The 15,298-nt window shown below is 36.7% G+C and overlaps 1 protein-coding gene across 18 annotated transcripts in view; it reads left to right on the top strand.

Annotated features, from left to right (window-relative positions):
* ARHGAP12 (Rho GTPase activating protein 12) overlaps positions 1-15,298 on the top strand; it is a 149,525-nt gene that overhangs the window by 56,962 nt on the left and 77,265 nt on the right. For 15 of the 18 annotated variants that reach the window (XM_065520507.2, XM_074001363.1, XM_074001362.1 and 12 more), the window contains one exon: positions 12,027-12,290. The exons of the other annotated variants lie outside the window; for them this stretch is intronic. In XM_065520507.2, the coding sequence (XP_065376579.1) occupies positions 12,027-12,290 (264 nt within the window). The remainder of the gene's footprint in view (positions 1-12,026; positions 12,291-15,298) is intronic. 18 annotated transcript variants of the gene reach the window in all.

Below are 15,298 nucleotides of genomic sequence, written 5' to 3'. Positions count from 1 at the left end.
TTCTCTGAATGCTGATGGTAGAGTTACCATTCAAGTCCCCAGGGAGGGAGATTTATAATAATGAATAGCAGTGTACCAGGTCATTGCATGTTACCTCATCAGCATACAATAGTAACTAAGTCTTACTATCTCAGCATAATGTCCCATTGAATTTTCTTTGCTTTACCGACCAACAAGGACAAACATATCTGGATGAATACTTTTAACACAAATTAATAATGAGGTTTCATCAATAAGTAGTTTCTAGCAGCTATCATATTTACCTTTCTGTTTCTTGAAATATTCTTTGGATTGGGAAAGCAGTTACTGAGAACAGGAGAATCATCAGAGTCTGTGTTAGGGCTTGAGAAAGGGGTCTTTCGTTTATTCATTTGTTTCTAGATTTTGAGAATGTGTAATGATAAGACATGGTCTTGTTCTTAACTCCTAAGGGGCTTACAGCTTAGTGGGAGATACAGAAAAATGACAAATTAATGCTGCAGATTGTTGCTGGCCGATAGTAACCACTGGCCATGGGTGGTTATTGAGCACTTGAATGTGGCTAGTGAGACTGAATAACTCAAGTTTTAATTTTAATTATTATAAGTTAAATATGAAAACTGATGCTGGATTCATTTATTGGGAAACTTTGGAGAATGTTTGGAATAATTTGGATAGATAAATCTACTTTTTCAACTGTACATTTTAGGAAATTGAAATATAGATAAAGTGTTTCTGATGAAAATTTTAGACCTGAATTGAGATGTACTGTAAAATACACACTGGATTTTGAACAGTCCAAAATTATAAAATATCTCAGTAATTTGTGTGCTGATTATATGGTGAAATGATAATATTTTGGATACATTGTGTTAAATATTCATTTTATCTCTTTTTTTTTAACCCTTTTAATGTAGCTAATAGAAAAAATTACATACCTGGCTCATGTATATTTCTATTAGACAGTGATGCTCTAGATGCACAGGAAGCCTGTGAATTCTGCCTTTGGGAAACAGGGGAACATTTCAAAGAGTTTGAGTCAGTTCTTTATGGTTTTGAGTGTGGTTTGGTGATTGGGAACGGGTTATCTCAGAGGAACAAAGTAAAGATTTGAAGGTCTGGGAGGAAAATGGTATGCATTAATAATAGAATTATGAGTAGTATGGGAATTTTGGAACAAAGAATATAGGGAGAATGGTGATAAATGAGGCAGAAAAGATTGGAACTGGAGTATTTAAGAGCCACAGTTCTCTTTCAAGGTCTTTGGACTTATTTTACAGTTAATGCAATTTTCATTGAGTTTTTAAGCAGATGAGTAACAATATCAGATATGTGCTTTTAGAGAATAACTAGTGGTACCATGGAGGATCAACTGGATGAGGCAAAGAAATGGGGGCAGTAGACCCTATGTTGATTTTAGTTGTTCAGCGAAAGATGGACTAAGGCAGTTTATCTTGGGATAGGAGAAGAAGAAATTCAAGATATATTAGAATAGAGAATTAGTAATACTTTGTTGGGGTAAAGAGAGGAGATACAGATGACTTTGAGAGACAGCTGGTTGAGGAGTTTATGATAGTGTTATTTGAATTAGTGACTCCTGTAGGGTAGTATGTTATGGAAGAAGGTTGAGGCAGAGGATGTAATAAGTTTGAGGTACATGTGGAATACCCATGCTGGTAGGTCTTTCAGCATACGTGTCGGTAGCTCAGGGAGAGGAGGATGTTTGAGGGAGAGATTTTGGTTTTATTGAAGCAATAGAATTTAGGTAATAGATTTCCCAGGAGACTATAAAAACGTAAGTAGGGAGTTAATTTTAGTGTGTGGATTTCATGATAGCTTATTTAGATATATAAAAATAGTTTTCACTCAGGAACTTATTGAGTGCCAATTTGTGCAAGTGCCATACTAGACCCTGAAGATGAAGAGACAAACAAGACAAATGTTTCTGCCTTAAAGAGAATGAAATTCTAGAAGGAAAGAAAGACAAATAAATCTGGGATTAGAGTTTGATGTCGTAAGTACTGTTGAGCTGTAGAGAAGAAAGGCTGAGGAAAGGATGAGCGTTAGTGTGTGAGAGAAAAGGAGACTGGAGAGATGTGGGCTCGATCTTGAAGGGGAAATTGGTCATTTGTTCCCTTTTTGGCAAATCTTTTTGCCTGTAATAAACTTCCTAATTGTGCACTCCCATGACTCTCTATGTGCTGGTTCCTATTAGTTCCTTCATTCCTTTTCACGTGGTGTCTGTCACGTCTTCTCTGTCAACCCTCTAGGTACAGATAGATAGTCTTTACCAGTGGTTGTAGTTTATAGCATGGCATGATTGCTGCAATAAACTGCTTCCAGCTGTTACTGAGAGTTGGTAGCTGAGAGATGACTTCATCAGTATGTTTGTATATGGCTTTTTAGAAACAAGCATTTGTCAGACACAGCTTTTCTACCTGGTACCTGCTTTATTATTGTCTTCATCAGGGGAGGCGGGAGAAATGGTGACAGATCTGTGACAGTGTGAAGAAAACGTTCAGACTGTTGGCTAAGGTGATAAAAGGAGAGGGGGAGGACAGAAGCAAGCTGTAAGGTGACAGCTAAGTCTTAGTGTATGAATACAAGGTAAGGTATCCAACCCTGTAGTAATAGAGCACCCTTGAGCTGCAATAACTAGAAAATCACCTGAAAAAAATCAGTAAGGAAAATCATGTGTTTACCATGAAAACTGATGTATAGTAAAGATATCATGATACTGAATTCACTTAGTTACCAGTTGTGTTTCCTTATTCAAAGGCTGTTTTTCATATCTGTGTGTTACATCCGAGGAACAATAAAGTGTTGCTTGTGCTTGAAATGTCCTTCACCACTCTCTTGACTTGCTCCTGTTTTCCTTTAAAGATCGTGTTAAACATCTGTTGTGAACCTTTTTCTGCATGCTGTGTCTCACCTCCTATCCCTGTTTAGCGCTCGGTTTTTTTGTGCTTCTGGAGCATCCTGTACACTCCTCTCTGCAGCAGTTAGTTGTGCCATTGGAGTAGTTTCATCCTCTTTACTAGGCTGTTGGCTCCTCAAGGACAGGGACTGTCCTATTTTCATCTACTGCCCCGCTCATAATTAGTACTTAAATGTTAAGTGTACTCTATAGAGCTTGAAATCTCAATGCAGTCACGCTTTAGACAGGAGCATTAGAATTTGTAAGTTTTTATTTTCAAAATTATTAAACAAAGGGTGGTATATGTTTTTTCCCCTAAAATTTGGCTTTAAATGACTTTGTTTTAGAAAGTTATGTTTTTCAGGTAATACGATCATGTAATTTTTAGTTGTGAAACTAAACAAAATTTGTGAACTAAAACAAAATTTAGTCCTGTTTTAGCTGAGCATTGTCCCATTGACACATTTTTAACTTTTTGTACTCTATTATGTTAACTGGCCCAATGTTATAATTTATATAACTACATAATTTATTATTATATACAAATTATGGCTATGTGCAGTGGCTCAGCCTGTAATCCCAGCACTTTGGGAGGCTGAGGTGGGTGGATCATCTGAGATCGGGAGTTTGAGACCAGCCTGGCCAACATGGAGAAACCCTGTCTCTACTAAAAATAACAAAATTAGCTGAGTGTGATGGCACATGCCTGTAATCCCAGCTACTCAGGAGGCTGAGGCAGGAGACTGGCTTGAACCCAGGAGGCGAAGGTTGCAGTGAGCTGAGATCGCACCATTACACTCTAGCCTGGGCAACGAGAGGGAGACCCCATCGCAAACAAAAAAAAGAAATTATGGTAAAGGAGACTTTGTTTAAGCAGCTAAAGTACAAAAATACATGAATGTCTTTTTCTCTGTATGATTTAAAATGGGATTTAAAAAATAAGTTCCACTTTAGAGCCTGATATGATCAGGGTACCAAACATTTATGTAAATGTTTTTTTCCATAAGTCTAAGTCAAAGGTATGATTATAGACTGTAGGGAATTATAATGTTCAGTAATATAAATATAATTCTGTACTTGTAGTAAGGTAGATACCTAAGTATTAATACTGAGTAGCATGTGCTGATTAAGAAGCAAGAGGTGTAGCTCCTTAGTATGAATTCTGCCATTCTCAGAAGTTTATTATAGAAGCAATTCTGAACTAATGTCAAAAGTAAGAAGGACAAATCTCAGTATTTTTTGGTATTAGAAAAAATAATGATGCAGGTGGAATCTAAGTTTAAAGTTACCTTCTTGTGTATATAGTTCCCTAATTTTTCTTTTCAGTGGATAATGGGAGGATTATTTTAGTCTATCTATAGATAAAGTAGAACAGGCCAAGCCTTTTTTTAAATATGAAATTAGGTCGTGTGCAGAGGTACTGGTCCCAATTCAGTTGTTAATTAATGACAGATATAACCCATAAAATTAAGTTTGTTTTTTTTTGGGGGGGAAGGGGGTGGGTTTTTTTTTTTTTGTTTTTTGTTTTTGAGACAGAGTCTCGCTCTGTCACCCAGGCTGGAGTGCAGTGGTGTAGTCTTGGCTCACTGCAACCTCCACCTCCCAGCTTCACGCAATTCTCTGGCCTCAGCCTCCCAAGTAACTGGTATTACAGGTGCCCACCGCCACGCCTGGCTAATATTTGTATTTTTAGTAGAGACAAGGTTTCACCATGTTGGCCAGGCTAGTCTTGAATTCCTGACCTCAGGTGATCCGCTTGCCTCGGCCTCCCGAAGTGTTGGCATTACAGGCATGAGCCTGGTTCTTTTTTTTTTTTTTTTTTTTAAAGTATGAAAATTCCATTTATTTTTGTTGATGACAATTCATGAACAAGGTTCTTATAAATGTTAGAAAGCTAATTTTTATTTGACTCATATATTGGAAATACTTTTACTGCTTATTCGTTTTAACTTTTCTTTGACTTATCTGCAGGCTAACAGCAAATGGTGGTATGGACTTAAGAATTGTCTTTAAGTATTTATGTTTTTGTAATACAAATGTATTGGGCTGAAGAGGCTAGGTTGCCCTAAGCCCACTCAGGAAGATTGAGTTTTATTATTGTCTTTTGAATAATAATGTACATAAATATCACATAGAGTACTTAAAAATATATATTTTTTGAGACAGGGTCTTACTCTGTCACCCAGGCTGGAGTGCAGTGGCTCGCTGCAGCCTTGACCTCCTGGGCTCAAGCCATCCTCTAACCTCAGCCTTCCAAGTAGCAGGGACCACAGGCATGTGCTACCCTGCCTGGCTAATTATTTATTATTTTTTGTAGAGACAGGGTCTCTGTATTTCCCAGGCTGGTGTTGAACTACTGGGCTCAAGTGATCTTCCCGCCTCAGCCTCCCAAGGTGCTGGAATTAGAGGTGTAAGTCATCACACCTGGCCCCAAAATAGAAATTCTTGACTAACCCCTGACCACTATCACCGCTTTCCACCCCCCAGTAAGTCTGGAATATGGCCCAAGAATTTTAATAAGCAGCCTCAGATGATTCTTATGACCCATTGACTACCTGTGAAGAAACACTAGTTTCTATAGGGTCAATACTATTGTCACTTTTGTAAGTCTGGTGGACTATCCTGCCCCACATCATTGTCCCCAAACTCTAAAGGTGATCATTCTCATTATAATAAAATCAGGAAATAAAGCATATAGAAAAAAACATATATAATACTAATATCCAGAGAAAACTGATAATGTTTTAGTTTGTTTTTCTTTATGCTTTAAAATTTAATTGGAATTTCGTTGTATTATTTTATCTTCTGCTTTTCTTCGTTGCCCTTATACTTTTTTTTTTCCTGGACCTGCTGATGGCAGATCATGCATTTTTTTTTTTTTTTTTTTAAGATGGAGTCTTGCTCTGTCACCCAGGCTGAAGTGCAGTGGCGCCATCTTGGCTTACTGCAACCTGTGCCTCCAGGGCTCAAGCAATTCTCCTGTCTCAGCCTCCCAAGTAGCTGGGATTACTTGCACACCACCATGCCCAGCTAATTTTTGTATTTTTAGTAGAGACGGAGTTTCGCCATGTTGGCCAGGCTGGTCTTGAACTCCTGACCTCAGATGATCTGCCCTCCTTGGCCTCCCAAAGTGCTGGGATTACCATGTGAGCCACTGTGCCCTGCCAGATTTTTTTTTTTTTAATCAGAAATCATTCATAGCATTTTCACTGCTAGTATAGTATTGCCTCATCTGTTGAGTCATGATTTACTTAACCATTTTTCTGTTGTTAGATGTTTAGGTTGTTTCTGATTTATTTCATATAAATAACACTGGAATGAACATCTTTCTTAGGAAAGCAAGCATTTTTTTTCTGTCTTTAGGAATTTTCTTCCCTTTGCTCAAGGTTCTAAAAATATTTTTAAAAGCTCTTAAAACGTACTGCCAAACATTTCCAAAAAGGTTCTGCTGATTAAAGTTTCCAGCAGTAAACTAGAGTTGTTACATCCCACCTTCACCAGCATTGAGTGTATTTGTTAAAAAACATATTTTTGGTTTACTAGAAAAGACAGTGCATTATTACTTAACCATCCCTCATTGTAGTTAAATATATATATTGTGCATATGTAAAAATTAGTTTAGTATTTTACGCTAAGTATTTTTTATACCAGAACCTATATTTTCAAGCTTGAGGAAAATTGATAATCAGTGTTAATTCCCTTGAATTTTTCAATGGTTCAGGCAGTTAGTAATACACGTGCACTTTCTTTTTGCCAGAGATCAGAGTATTTCACAAATACGGAGTCCTCATCTATTCTTTTTTCATACACTTTGAAAAGTGAAGATTTAAGCTGATTTTAAGTATGGAACTAATTCATTAAGAAAACAAGGTTCTTCAGGAGGTGGAGGTTGCAGTGAGCTGAGATCGCACCATTGCACTCCAACCTGGGTGACAGGGCGAGACTCCATCTCAAAAAAAAAAAAAAGAAAACAAGGTTCCTATTTCTACTAGAAACTAACATTTTACCTTTCATGTCAATAAACCTAACTATCTGTGCTTCTACTTAGAATTACTGTTAAGTCTCTAGATTTCAAAAAATATTCTACCTGTTTCTTGGTTTATCAGTTTTGAAGAATGCCATCCAACTTTAGATTCCCTGATTTTTAAAAATTAGGGGCTGGGCATGGTGGCTCATGCCTGTAATCCCAGCACTTTGGGAGGCTGAGACGGGTGGATCACCTGAGGTCGGAAGTTTGAGACCAGCCTGACCAACATGGAGAAATCCCGTCTCTACTAAAAAAAATATAAAATTAGCTGAGTGTGGTGGCTTATGCCTGTAATCTCAGCTACTCAGGAGACTGAGGCAGGAGAATCACTTGAACCAGGGAGGCAGAGGTTGTGGTGATCCGAGATCGTGCCATTGCACTCCAGCCTGGGCAACAAGAGCGAAACTCTGTCTCAAAAAAATAAATAAATAAATAAAATAAAATAAATAGGGAGCATTTCTTTCAACTTTTTCTCTTCTCAATGTATGATGTTTATAATTATTTCCATTTCTTGTATTATTCCCAGTGTTTGTCCTGTTCACTCACCAAGATTGCTAGACTCTGGATTTCCCTTTGCTGGGCTGATTCCTGCAAACCATTTCCGGGCACAAAGCCTGGGAATGGTAGGATTCACCTTGTTTGTTTCTCTCAAGGATTACAGTCTGGCTGCTTGTTGTACAATGCCTCACAATACTTGCTTTCTGAATTTTATTTGCTTTTCTAGTTTATGGCAGGAAGATAGTTTCAGATCCTCATGGCTGGTAGCTGAAGTCTTTAAAAACTTCTGAATTGAGTGATTGTTTCAGAGTCTCTGTATTCAAGTCTTTGAATTTGATAATGTCGAGTTTCCCTTCTTTTGAAATTTTCCTTCTTGACTTTCAAATGCTACTCTTTCCTGGTAAACCTTCTACTTCTAACTTCCTTTCTGTCTTCTTAGTCTGGTTCTTTAGTTATGTTAATTGAAATAATGATTATTATAATAACAATAGAAATCACTATGTGAGATCATGTGCTGACTTTAAACTTATGTTCTCATTTTAATTCATAAAGCAACTGCTTAGTATTTTCCAGGGTTCTCTTTTCATCCTGCACTTGCTCTGTATGTTTTCCTGTGTTATTGACCCTACCTGTATATTGATGACTTTTCTATTTTTAGCCCTGATTTTTGTAAATTGGGAACTGAGTTCCCAGTTTACATAACCAACACTCTATTAGCATTTCCACTTGGGTTTTCAAAAGACTTACCAACCTAATGCAATCTAAATGTAACTCCTCTTTGCCCTTCTCTTTCCATTCTTTTCTTCATCTTGACATTAATCTGTAGTAAAACTACACACACGATAAAACAAACTGTACTTCACAGAAGCAAACATACAACCTGTATGTTAATTTAACTTTCTGATTGTTTCTTGAATCTGTCCCTACTTCTGCATTCCTACTGTCTTGTCCTATTGCAGCTCTCTTCATCTTCTGTCTGTGCTACTGTACCAACCTCCTAGTTGCGTTCCTCTAAAATCTGTAATATTTTTAAAATTTAAATCAGAATGCATTTCCTGGCTTAATCTTCGGTAGTTCCCTAAATGCTTCTGGATGTTTGCTTTGCAACATGACCCTCAAACTCTCTGTGCTGTCACTTGCTTTTCCTTAGGCCTTTCACTTGCTGCTTCTTTTACATACTCTGTACGTCAGCATCATTCCCTGAAAGTACCATGCTGTTTTTCCTAGCTTTTGTTCTTGCTCCCTGCTGTTTCCCCAACTTTTACCTGGCCAACTCCTGTTTGTTTATTTCTAAGGCTTAGTCACTTGTTTCCAGGTCTCTTCCTTTTTGCTCCCACAGTGTCCCATGTGTAGCTCTAGCATTGTCTATTATTATCATGTTTCACTTTCCTTTACCATGTTATGAGGTTCTAGAAGGCAAGGAAATTTTAAATTCATAATTTGTAGCCTACTCACCTAGCTTGAGTACATGACTCTCAGTTCATTTGTCAGAAGTTTCTAGCTTAAAAAGGACACAGCTGTCCATCATTTTTTCAAAACTAGAAGCGTGGATGTTTTCTTAGTTTCCTTTCTTTATCACATCTAGCTGGTTCCAAGTCCTTAATTTTGCTTTTTTGGGGGAGATATGTGTTTGCATACTTTTGTTCATGTTTGTTAATAGTTTGTTCATTCATTCAACAAATTAAGTGCTCCTGTGTACTGGGCAGTGTACTGAATATTGCATGCCAAATATTGCATTGTATTTATGAAATCTATAGGTTAATTTTTGGAGAATTAGCATGTTTATGAAGTTTGTTTTATTTTCCATTTAGGAACAAGGGTTTATTTATTGAAGTTTAATTTTAGGTACCTGAGGAAATTTTTACAAATATTCTTACTTGATTTTGTACATTTCTTTTAAGGCTTACTTATAAGTGTTAGTTTTTTTCCTATTATGAAAGAGATTTCTTTTCTGTTGTATTTTCTATTTGTCATTGCTCATGTATGGGAAACTGACTAGTTGATAAAAAATCTGGTCAATTTGTGAAACTCTTAGTAGTTTTTGTGAATTTTAGTTTTTAACTATTGGTTATTTCAACAACAAATGACAGTTTCTTTTTTCTTCTGTGTATTTTATGAGTTTAATTCATTTTTTGTGTCTTAGTATAAATCCAGTACAGTGTTGAATAGAGCAGTTATACTTGGCACTTAGTTATAAGTGAGATATGTTTACGGTATTCTTCTATTTAATTCTTCCCTGCTCTTGTTTCAAAATTATGTTAACCTTATAGACCATAATATAGTTCAATTTTAATCTTGACTTTAATGAAATAACTTACCTGTCTTGTTGATTGTGATGTTTACTTTAAATAATAATAATTTTTAAAAGTCAAATTAAGGAAGGGTCACCTGTTCCTATCTTGCCAAGAGTTATATCCTGAATCTGTGTTGAATTTTATCACACGCTTTCTTGGTGTCTGTAGAGATGATCGTGTTTATCTGTAAATCTAAAGAATTACAATATGAGATTTCCTAAAGACAGACTTTCTTAACATCTGTGTTTGCTTCATTTAATGTAGTGCTAGATTTCTAATGGTTTATTTAGGATATTTTCTTCCATGTTTATAAGTGAGATTCGTTACAGTTTTCTTTTATTTAATTCAATTCTTCTCTGCTCTTGTTTCAGAATTATGCCAGCCTTATAGATTGTGCCAAAGGCCATTTCAGTTTTTTCTAGCTGGAAAAACTTTAAAAATTTGAACTGTTTAAACAACAGGAATTGTTTCTTGAAGATTTAGTATAGTTTGTTCATAAACATCATTTAGAAAGTTGCTGTTTCTTGGCATCTTTATTTCCCCAAGTTCTAGTCAAGTATCAGGAGCAAAGTAAGAACTTCTTTAATATTGGTTGAATAAATATTCTCTAGATATTCTAGGTTCTGAGACATGATTTACCATATAGAATTTTTATGTTAAATAATTTGTTTTCATCAGAGAAATCACATTCACTAGGATATGGAATTAATCTGAAGGAGAAATGATACCTGTCTCCATGGATAGATTTTCTTCATAGATGTGGTTTAGTGATAAATTTGAAGCTAACATTTTAAGGAAAATAGTTGAATTTGCATCATTGAGTACAGTACATGTATAACTACCATGTGTAAGACCAAAAGTGACCATTTTACAAACATGTATTTGTGTTTGGGTTATTTCTACTGTTTTCACAGTTACAGCTTATTCAGTGATTTAAACTCACAAACATTATAGACAAAGTGATTTAAACTCACAAACATTATAGACAAATACTTTTAGAAGTTAAAGTACTTTAATTTCAGTAAAACTGATTCAGTGTTTCCATTCACATTCTTTTCAAATTCAGTATTTTAAAGCATTCATGAAACTCTAGTTATATTACAGAAGTAATTGAACATCTGAATATAATTCTAGGATTTATAGGGAAAAGCATTGGTTCTTCAACTAGAGCCAGTTTTGCCCCCAAGGGACATTCATCAGTGTCTGGAGGCTTTTCAGTTGTCACGTCGGAGGCGTGTGTGTGTGTGTGTGTGTGTGTGTGTGTGGTGTGCGCATGTGCCACTGTCGTCTTGTGGGTAGAGGTTAGGGAAGCTGATAAACATCCCACGGTGCAGAGGATAGCCCTCATAACAAATAATTTTGTGTCTCAAAATGTCAGTGGTACTAGGGTTAAGAAATTCTGTTATAAAAGGAAAATATATACAGAAATAGAAATACGTAATATAAGCAGGTGTTCTCAGACATGTGCTTTTTTTCTTCGGCAACTGAAGTTCTGTGAAACCTAATACAATTTACAGTGTCTTTATACAAAGGGTATGAAGTATCCTGCTCTTGACTGACATCTAGTGAGATATTTAAAAATAAAAAATAAAGCTATAGCTTAACATTAAACATATAAATCAGAGTTACTATGAATTCTTAGTTTTCTACTGTTAGGAAATTCACAAATAAAGAAGCTAGGAAGAGATTAAATGATTTAAATGATTTGTTTATAGCCTCTGAGAAATTATACCTGAGAAGGAATAGAATGTAGTATATTCTTAGCTTAAGTATTATTCCTCTTTTATGTTTCACTTATGTTCCTGATTTAATGTTAGAGCTTAGAATATGAAATCTTTCTTTTGATAATTTTCATAGTAAAAGCTGTGCTACTCATATGTAAAACTTTTTATTTAAAATATTGCTTACAATCATAGAATTTGAGAGCCAAAGAAGACCTTGGTGGTTTAGTCCAATTCCCTCATTTCTTGAGATAAAAAATGTCAGTTTTAGAGAAGTAAAGTGATCTTACCCAGTATCATACAACTTATTAGTGCCAGATCTTGAATTAGAACCCACAGCTCTTGGCTTTCATCACTTTGTTTCAGGTAAAGGAAAGTATTAAGCATACTTTGGATTCGGTTTGAAGCTTTTATTTTTCAAGGAAACTATGAATATTAAGACTTAAATTATTATTTCCTTAGAATATAGTCACCTGTATATATGTTTTAAAATGAATTAGTATTATGTTTATAAATCTCCTGTTTTATTTAATTTTGACTTAAATGTTATACCAGTTTAAACATGAAATTTAAAAATGTTTATTTTATAGGCAACCACACCTCCAAATCAAGGAAGGCCAGATTCTCCCGTCTATGCTAATCTTCAAGAACTGAAAATATCCCAGTCTGCTCTTCCCCCACTTCCTGGGAGCCCGGCAATTCAGATTAATGGAGAATGGGAAACTCATAAAGACAGCTCAGGGCGTTGCTATTACTATAACAGGGGAACACAGGAAAGAACTTGGAAACCACCTCGTTGGACTCGGGATGCAAGCATTAGCAAAGGAGATTTCCAAAGTCCAGGGGATCAAGAGGTATGAGTAATTAAGGAATCAACCGCAAGTTACCAGATTTTCTCTTTTCATTTTTCAGAAACCAAAGAAGTAAATAGTTTTGTTTCTTACTGTCAGCATGTTAAAACACTTGAATCTCTAAGATCATTAAAAATTCTTTCCAAGCTTTGCTAATATTAATGCTAGCTACTTTCTAATCACTGACTAATAGATAGCTGCTAACCTGATAGTGTGCGTACTAGTTCCAGACCTGGGTTTAAGTTGTCTAGTGCCAATGCACTCCCTTATGTCTTAGAAGATACTATTTCAGTTATTACTGCACAAGCTGATGATATTTTAAATTAAATTCAGTTTTTTAAGAGATGGAGTCTTGCTATGTTGCCCAGGCTGGAGAGCAGTGGTGCAATGGTATCTCACTGTAGCCCCAAACTCTTGGGCTTAACCGATCCTCCACCTCAGCCTCCCTAGTAGCACATGCCATTGGCCAAGTTTTTAAAACTTTTTTTGTAGAGATGGGGTCTTGCCGCCTGACTTCAAGCAGTCCCCATGTCTCAGCCTTCCAAAGTGCTAGGATTACTGCACCTGGCTGTCCAGTGACATTTTTTAGAAAAAAATAGAACATATGTGATGTGACCCAGCAAAATAAATAGAAGTGATATTTTTCTCTATTGGCTTAGCATGGCTGCCAGACTACTTCCCATTTTTTCTCTTTGTCAATCAGTGCTACAAGACCATTGTTTTACTTATATATGAGGGAAATAATTATAATTCCTTTGCTACAATTGAATCATTCTGTTAAGTCTAACAATTCACTTTAAAATCATTATTTTCTCTAACAAGTCTCTGTACTCTTTTTCTCCTTCTGGTTTCACCTTCCTCCATACCACTTGCAGGATGGTGCAGTAAATTGGCCAGCTGTATTTTTAGAAACACTTATCTCAGTAGTCTGGCAAGAGGCCTTGGGATTATTTAAAGGTACAGGAGTAACTTGGTAGGATTGATAGAATAGAGTGAAATCTTGCCATTTGGTAGATTGGAGCCCCTCCACCTGCGTAGGACATCCTGCTCTTATAGAAAGCAGCTAGCTCATACAAATAAAAACAAGCTTCAAGTAGATAGGAGCTGGAAAAATCAGGGAACACATCTTGTATTTAGGAGACTTCAAAAGCTTTTTGTAGTTAATAACTCTTGTCCCATTTTTCAGTTGGTTTGTTTATAGCTTTAGTTTGGTAATAACTTGTGTTTTTAGTGTTTAAGTGAGAGCAAAAATAGAAAAATTGTTCATGTTTAACTATAATAAGAAAGGAAAATTTGGCTGGGTGTGGTGGCTCACGCCTGTAATCCTAGCACTTTGGGAGGCAGATCACTTGAGGTCAGGAGTTCGAAACCAGCCTGGACAACATGGTGAAACCCTGTTTCTACTAAAAATACAAAAAAATGTAGCTGGGCATTGTGGCAGGCACCTGTAATCCCAGCTACTAGGAAGGCTGAGGCAGGAGAATCGCTTGAACCCGGGAGGCGGAGACTGCAGTGAGCCGAGATAGAGCCGCTGCACTCCAGTCTGGGCAACAGAGTGAGACTCCGTCTCAAAAAAAAAAAAAAAGGAAAATTTTATTTGAATTGTACATTAGAAAGATTTGAAAATAAGGTATCCAGTGGATCAATAATAAAGTAAAATTTTACAATTTTGGAGAATTAGGGAAAAGACTAAATTATAGACTAAAAGAATTTAAAGTATACATAGGAACTTTTAAACGTATTTCTTGGCTATTTTAGTAAATAGATGGGAGTGACTTCCATACAGGGTCTCAATTTATATTACTGGTCTCTGTACAAATTATATGAAGATTAATATTTCCAAAGTGACTGGGGCACATCTTCCAGTGACTTCTTGAGAAGGGTTGTGTATGGGAGGTAAAATGGAAACTGTGTGTGTATGAAAATATCTGTCTTCTGCTCTCATATTTAATTGATAGTATTCCTGGGTATAGAATTCTAGAATGAAAATTATTTTCTCTCACAACTGTGAGGCATTTTTAAATTTAATGGGGATCTGGGTCAGCCCCTTGTTGGAGAGTCTCCAGTGTTAGAATCATTAGGTCTTTCCTTTTGGACTAATCAGAATCTCCACAGACATCTTTAGGTCTCCTGCCTATACACGGTAAGGGCCGTCTGTGTCTTGGTGTTGGCATTCATTTTGCACATGGTCCCTCAGTCTCCCTTCTTTCTCTTGGTACCCATGTCCCTATTGTATCTATTGTCCCTCAACTCAGAATCTTAGTATTTTTCCTTTCTCAGAGGGAATAACTCTCCGTACTTCTGCTGGAGTAGGGACGGGCTGCACACCTAGCAGCCAGGTATGTAGAAGGAGATTCTGGCATTTTTAATTCTTATTTTAGTACCACTGCTTTCACTCCCCAGTTTCAGAGATACCTCATACCGTCAGTTGCCAAGCCATTTGCAGATTCTGTTCTGTAAGCTTGTCGGGTTTCATCCCCCCCACCCCGCCCTTTGTCTGCACCATACTGGTTTAGATTCTACTTTCTTCTGTGTAGATAATTCAGCTTTTTTGTTCATCTGCTTCACTGTTCTCCCTGTTGTTGTGGGTTTACGTCATTTTAAGCATATTTCGCTGTTGTGATTTTAGTGGGGTTTGGGAGGGAGCAACTGTTGGCTCTTCTGTCTTAACACAGAAGCTTATTATTTTAGTGGTTACCCTAGAACAGTCATTCATAATAGGGCTGATTTTGCCTTCCAGGGACGTTTGGTAAAGTCCAGACTTCTTTTGGTTGTCACAATGGGGAACGTGCTACTGACATCTAGTGGGTAGAGGCCGGAGGTGCTGCTGAGACAGGATCTTGTTATGTTGCCCAGGATAGATTCAACGCTCAAAACTCCTGGCTCAAGCAGCCCTTTCACCTCAGCTTCCCCAGTAGCTGGGACTACAAGTATGGGCCACCATGTCCAGCTTTAGCATGCGTAGTTAGTCTATGCATAAAGTTAATCACTATCTTCTTGTTCCTTAAAGT

The sequence above is a fragment of the Macaca fascicularis genome, chromosome 9 (assembly GCF_037993035.2).
Source record: "Macaca fascicularis isolate 582-1 chromosome 9, T2T-MFA8v1.1".
Classification (NCBI taxonomy): domain Eukaryota; kingdom Metazoa; phylum Chordata; class Mammalia; order Primates; family Cercopithecidae; genus Macaca; species Macaca fascicularis.
Note: the sequence above shows the minus strand (reverse complement) of the source record. Positions and strands in the feature narration are given on the sequence as shown.